This window comes from Mesoplodon mirus, assembly GCF_964341445.2.
Source record: "Mesoplodon mirus genome assembly, chromosome: 11".
In the NCBI taxonomy this organism is placed as follows: domain Eukaryota; kingdom Metazoa; phylum Chordata; class Mammalia; order Artiodactyla; family Ziphiidae; genus Mesoplodon; species Mesoplodon mirus.
The window spans coordinates 58,843,771-58,849,770 of NC_138987.1; the positions used below are offsets into that span (position 1 = coordinate 58,843,771).

The 6,000-nt window shown below is 41.7% G+C and overlaps 1 protein-coding gene and 1 pseudogene across 2 annotated transcripts in view; both read left to right on the forward strand.

Moving 5' to 3' along the window:
* Positions 1-5,107, forward strand: part of SP1 (Sp1 transcription factor) — a 41,045-nt gene extending 35,938 nt beyond the window's left edge. The window contains exons 5-6 of the mRNA XM_082635898.1: positions 1,513-1,712; positions 2,999-5,107. Of these exons, the coding sequence (XP_082492024.1) occupies positions 1,513-1,712; positions 2,999-3,312 (514 nt within the window). The 3' untranslated portion in view covers positions 3,313-5,107. The remainder of the gene's footprint in view (positions 1-1,512; positions 1,713-2,998) is intronic.
* LOC309812250 (actin-related protein 2/3 complex subunit 3-like) lies at positions 1,750-2,561 on the forward strand (annotated as a pseudogene). The gene has a single exon. The product of its transcript is annotated as an actin-related protein 2/3 complex subunit 3-like (transcript).
* Positions 5,108-6,000: the final 893 nt, after the last annotated feature.

Sequence of the window (6,000 nt, forward strand, 5' to 3'; positions counted from 1 at the left end):
CAGTGGTTGAGAGTCCGCCTGCCGAAGCAGGGGACACGGGTTCATGCCCCGGTCTGGGAGGATCCCACATGCCACGGAGCGGCTAGGCCCGTGAGCCATGGCCGCTGAGCCTTTACGTCTGGAGCATGTGCTCCGCAACGGGAGAGGCCACAACAGTGAGAGGCCCGCGTACCGCAAAAATAAATAAGTAAGTAAGTAAGTAAGTAAGTAAAGTGAGTAAATAAATAAATAGCTAGCTAGCTAGCTAGCAAGCACAGAAATAAGAAATGTACCAAAACAAGAAATAATTTGAATTCTTTGCGGGTTACCCTATATTACAGGAAAAACCTGAATCAAAAGCACTTGAGTACAATAGAGTTTCCCTCTCACAAAACTTAAAGTGGATTTAAGTTTTTGAGGGAAATTCTGTGATTTCTACCTAAGTATGATTTCATTTCTGTTATGGTTGGTTCCCCCCTCCCCATGCCCCACTAATATGTGCTGTTAAAACCCAAGAAAAATCCCTCTTGGAAATCTCCCCAGTGCCCACTAATGGTTCACACATGGTACAAATTGGTTTGGCAAAAACATTTCAAAGCTGATTTCCTGAGAGGAGCTTAGGATTTGCTCCATATAGGGAATATTTTTTTTACATACCTTGAATTAGTTAGGGTCCTTATTTCCCCTTTTAACTTTTATCCATCCCATCGTCCTTTTCCACTGAAGTCTCTGATATTGCTGTCTTTTCAGGTTTTTTTTAAAATTATTTTTGACTGCCTTGGGTCTTGGTTGCTGCGCAGGCTTTCTCTAGTTGTGGTGAGCAGGGGCTACTCTTCATTGCGGTGCGTGGGCTTCTCATAACAGTGGATTCTCTTGTTGCGGAGCACGGGCTCTCAGCACATGGGCTTCAGTAGTTGTGGCTTGTGGGCTGTAGGGCACAGGCTCAGTAGTTGTGGCACACGGGTTTAGTTCCTCCGCGGCACATGGGATCTTCCTGGACCAGGGCTCGAACCCGTGTCCCCTGCATTGGCAGGTGGATTCTTAACTAGTGTGCCACCAGGGAAGCCCTCTTTTCAGCTTTTAATCTTTACTGTTTGGCTCTTGACCTTTATTCTAGGAGAAAAGTTCTATAGTTGTAAAATATTATGTTTTCTTTAAAGTTCTCCACCAAGTGCGTAAATGGAGAGACGCATTGTTCATTAAGTAAGTTCCCAGCCAAAACTATCACCATGTCACCATATATTCACAGTAGTTCTCATGGAAAATGCTTGTATTGAGACTTAACTTCCAGAAAAATATAAGAAAATTCCTCTCACATTTCACAAGTCACCTTGAAAATGATTATCTCTTCAAACATCAAACATCCGAGTCAACTAAAGATTTATCTTTTGATACTAAAGAGAGGGCTTTTTTTTAAAAAAAATAAAAGTTTGGATTAGTTTTGAGCGGATCCAGTAATTATGATGGATACTTTGTGATTTTTTAATTTTTGTCTCTAGAATGAATGATGAATAGTTGTGTTCTCACTTCCAGGGGCTCTGGGGATCCTGGCAAGAAGAAACAGCACATTTGCCATATGCAAGGCTGTGGCAAAGTATATGGCAAGACCTCACACCTACGGGCGCACTTGCGCTGGCATACAGGCGAGAGGCCATTCATGTGTACCTGGTCATACTGTGGGAAGCGCTTCACACGTTCGGACGAGTTACAGAGGCACAAACGCACACACACAGGTGAGCAGGAACTTGGGGAAACGAGAGGTAGTAATAGACCAGAATAAAAAGACACAAAATAGCGCCGTGCTGTAACCTGATCCTCCTCATTGGGGTTGAAACCTGGGTGCCTCCAATATGCCGGCTTACCACTCTTCCCTCATGGACCCTGACACCACACTCATTGGAAACATGGCACTGTTGCCTGTCAGAAGTCAGTTCAAAGGACCCACTCCTAGAGAGACAAAAGATACAGATATTGTGGATGAAGCTATCTATTACTTCAAGGCCAATGTCTTCTTCAAAAACTATGAAATTAAGAATGAAGCTGATAGGATCTTGATATATATAACTCTCTACATTTCTGAGTGTCTAAAGAAACTCAGAAAATTGCAATTCTAAAAGCCAAGGCGAGAAAGAAATGTATACACTGGGAATCATTAATTTTCCCCTTCCTGGAGAGCCTGGTTTTCCACTTAATGCAATTTACGCCAAACCTGCAAACAAACAGGAAGATGAAGTGATGAGGGCCTACTTAAAACAGCTGAGGCAAGAGACTGGACTGAGACTTTGTGAGAAAGTTTTTGACCCTCAGGATGATAAACCCAGCAAGTGGCGGACTCGCTTTGCGAAGAGACAGTTCATGAACAAGAGTCTTTCAGGACCTGGACAGTAAAGGGAGCCTTGGGCAGACACTGTCTCCACAGCTATGGGCAGCATTTACAGCAAGATGTACACAGTTCTTTGCCTTTATTTTGTAAAGTTTTATACAGAGGAGAGAAGAGAGTATGTCTTTACTAAAAGAGCTCTTTATCAAGAATTTGGGGTTGGGGGCTGATTTGAAATTTCCGCAGTATTAAGCTGATGCTTAATGAGTAATAATAAAGAAATTTCTCACATTTCAAGTCAAAAAAAGAAAAAGACAAAATATATCTATGAAATAACTAAAATTTCTGAGCAACTTATGTTTGAAACTGAATGTATGGATCATGAATCGAATTGGAGTTAATCTGGAAAACCCTTAAGAAGGAAGGAGCTAGCTTTTGAGTGGGATTTTGAAGGTCCTGCCTTACTTTTCTGCTATACTCCTTCCTTTCTGAGTACTCCCCAGCCTTTACTTATTTTTTGTTCCCCCAAAAGGCAAAAGATAGTCACCAGGTTTTTCTCCTTCTAGGACTAGCTTTTTTTTTTTTCCTTCTAGGACTAGCTTTATCCTGCCTTATATAGTTTGAAAGCAGTGAATTGGACAAGGTACCACTACATCCTGAGATGTGAGTTTCTCATCTTCTTTCTCTTCCTTTACCTAGGTGAGAAGAAATTTGCCTGCCCTGAGTGTCCCAAGCGCTTCATGAGGAGTGACCACCTGTCAAAGCATATTAAGACCCACCAGAATAAGAAGGGAGGCCCAGGTGTAGCCCTAAGTGTGGGCACTTTGCCCCTGGACAGTGGGGCAGGTTCAGAAGGCAGCGGCACTGCCACCCCTTCGGCCCTCATCACCACCAACATGGTAGCCATGGAGGCCATCTGTCCAGAGGGTATTGCCCGTCTTGCCAACAGTGGCATCAACGTCATGCAGGTGGCAGATCTGCAGTCTATTAATATCAGTGGCAATGGCTTCTGAGATCAGGCACCCGGGGCCAGAGACATATGGGCCGTACCCATCAACCCTGGGATGCAAGGTAGCATGGGTCCAAGAGACATGTGGGAGAGAGAGCCATGAGGCATTAAAAATGCATGGTGGTGGGAAGAATTGGGGGAGGGATACAAGAGAAGAGATGGGGTCCTGGCATCCACCTGTATCATCAGTACCTCCTTGAAGTGGGAAACATTAGTGAAAATTCTGTTGGTGCCACCCTTTGATGCTCATTTATGACCCCAAACAGTTTCTTAACACTTCTTACCCCAGCCTCCACTTCCTGCATTTCCCTTCTCAGCTCCCCCATGATGGATCCCCCCCTTTTCCTAAAGCCATCATGCCTTGATAAATATATATGATCATTGAAATACTTTTTAACAAAAAACAGATTCTATATTATATATATATATATATATATATAAAAGATATATAGAGATGCATTTGCAGGGGTTGGCTGGGAGGAGGAAGGAGACCATTCTGTGACCAAAATAACTTGGTCATTTTTTTTTTTTATATTGCCTTATTTCCTTATGGCTGAGCCTTGTTGTGACACATCAAGATTTTCTATAGATGTTGTCTTGGCTTCCCACCAGATTAAGCATTTATATGCTCTGCTTTTAGTTTATATATACATACATAATGTTTTCCTTTCTTAATTTTGTCTTTTAATTTGGGATCAGCTTCTTGCACTCCTTCCTTGACTCAACCATTTCTGTCTCCCCTTCTCTCACCTGATCGCTTCATGCTTTGTTTTTGGTAGTGGTCCCTGGATGAGGCACTTCTGTCATTCTTTTAAAGTCCTTAGTCCCAGCAGCAGAATAGAGAAGCCTTGAAGCTCAGGCAAATGCTTGAGGTAGCTGTGAAGAGAGTGTTCAAAATACTACTGACGCAGGCACCCTCTTGGCGCTGGAGAGTCAAAGGCACCTCTCTCTTCATTAGCTGCTCTAAGCATCAAGAATCAGAAGTCCTTCTATGGAATTGTACAAGAGACCCTTTGAAGGTTATAATCTGGGATCAGTTTACATAAACTGTGAAAAGATGGTCAAATAATAGGTAGGGGCTTTCAATAGGAAAATGATGTGCTCAGAAGCGGAAGTGACTCAAGTAGTCCAGTTCAGGAGTTAGTGGATTATTTGGACCTTTATACAACTGTCTTCCACGGTAGCTCTCAGCTTTGATGTGTGGGCTTCTGAGTTCACATTCTGAAAGGAAATACACTTCCTCTTTTGAACGTCCCCGGTAGTTTCTTTCCCATTATGTTATTAAGGCGCATCAGCCAGTGAACCTGTTCTGGGTTTCCATTCTGCAAAACTCCAGAGCACGGACCAGTGGCAAGGCAGTGGTTCTTTGATCTTTTCCCTTAACTCTTCCTTGGGTGGTTCCTAAGGGGAAAGGAAGCACACACCATCATGGGAATGATAGCCCAGAACAAAAAAGAAATCTTGTCTTACCACTGTGGTTTATAGGAGAGATCAGGAAAAACCATCCTGCTTTCTCCGTGGCCTGATTGCTGAAGAGACTGATCCAAAAATTATAGCGGCAGGGAACTCTTAGTGCATTTGGCACTGAGATTTAAATGCAACCAGAGTTGTCCTCAAGGCCCAGCCATTAAAACATTGTCTCTCTCGACCTTCTGGTATCTTGTCAGAGAGCTTTTCACTGTGAGGAAGTGTGGAAATGGCTGTGTGTATGTGTGTAATCTGTTAGGTTGGGGATAGGTTTTCTGTTAGCCAATACTATAAGAGACCTGCAATAAAAAATTACCCTAATCTGATAGAAAGTGAAGTGTTTGTGTATGACTGTGTGTGAATGTGTGTTTGTGCCTGTATATATCTACATGCAGATGAGAAATTAATATTTGAAATTGTTGGAAAATAAATTCAGATCAAATGCCTTTCATGCCCATTACCTAGAAATCTATCTTAAAACCTGGGTATGTTCCTGAGGTCATTTCTTTGCTTTTGCTAAATTAGTTACAATTATGAATGGGAGATATTCTACTGCACTTTTAAAAGAAGAAACTATTTTTGTGTTTGAAAGTGAAACCAACATCCAGATCTATAGCAGAGTCCTAGTTCCTTTCATGAATCTATTTACCTTGACTACAAATAGATTATCCTATAATTCTACTATATATTTTATATAAAATCTATCCAAATTAGGGTTTGGGTAAGTTTGTGTTGTTGTTTAACCTGAAATACAATAACTTAACATTCTAAACAAAAGTTTACTCCATTTGGTCCTTTCTCTGCAGACTTAATACTGTTTTTAACACAGGAAGTATTGCAAGGAACTTTTCCCCAGATCAAATTCTATTAATAACTGAAGTAGAAGTTATCCATGCCCAGCCACTTATCGCACCCTTTGTTCCCTCTGAAAGGCAGAACTCAGAACCTGTTATTTTATGTGTGTAATCATGTTCATAGGCATCTTCTGGAGGAAAGGGGCAGGATAACTCACTGAAGTGTGTAGTATTTCGCTAGAGCATTTCAAGGAATGGAATCTTCCCCAGTATGAAGTTATTAGATATAAACTAGCTTAATGATGCTGAAGCCTACAAGCTTTTAGAAGGTTATTTGATGATGTTTTTCTTTGGACTGGAATGCTGGTTTACCCTCAACTCCATTCATTAGCACGAGTGAATTTATATCCAGTTCTTTTCCACTTGCCCTA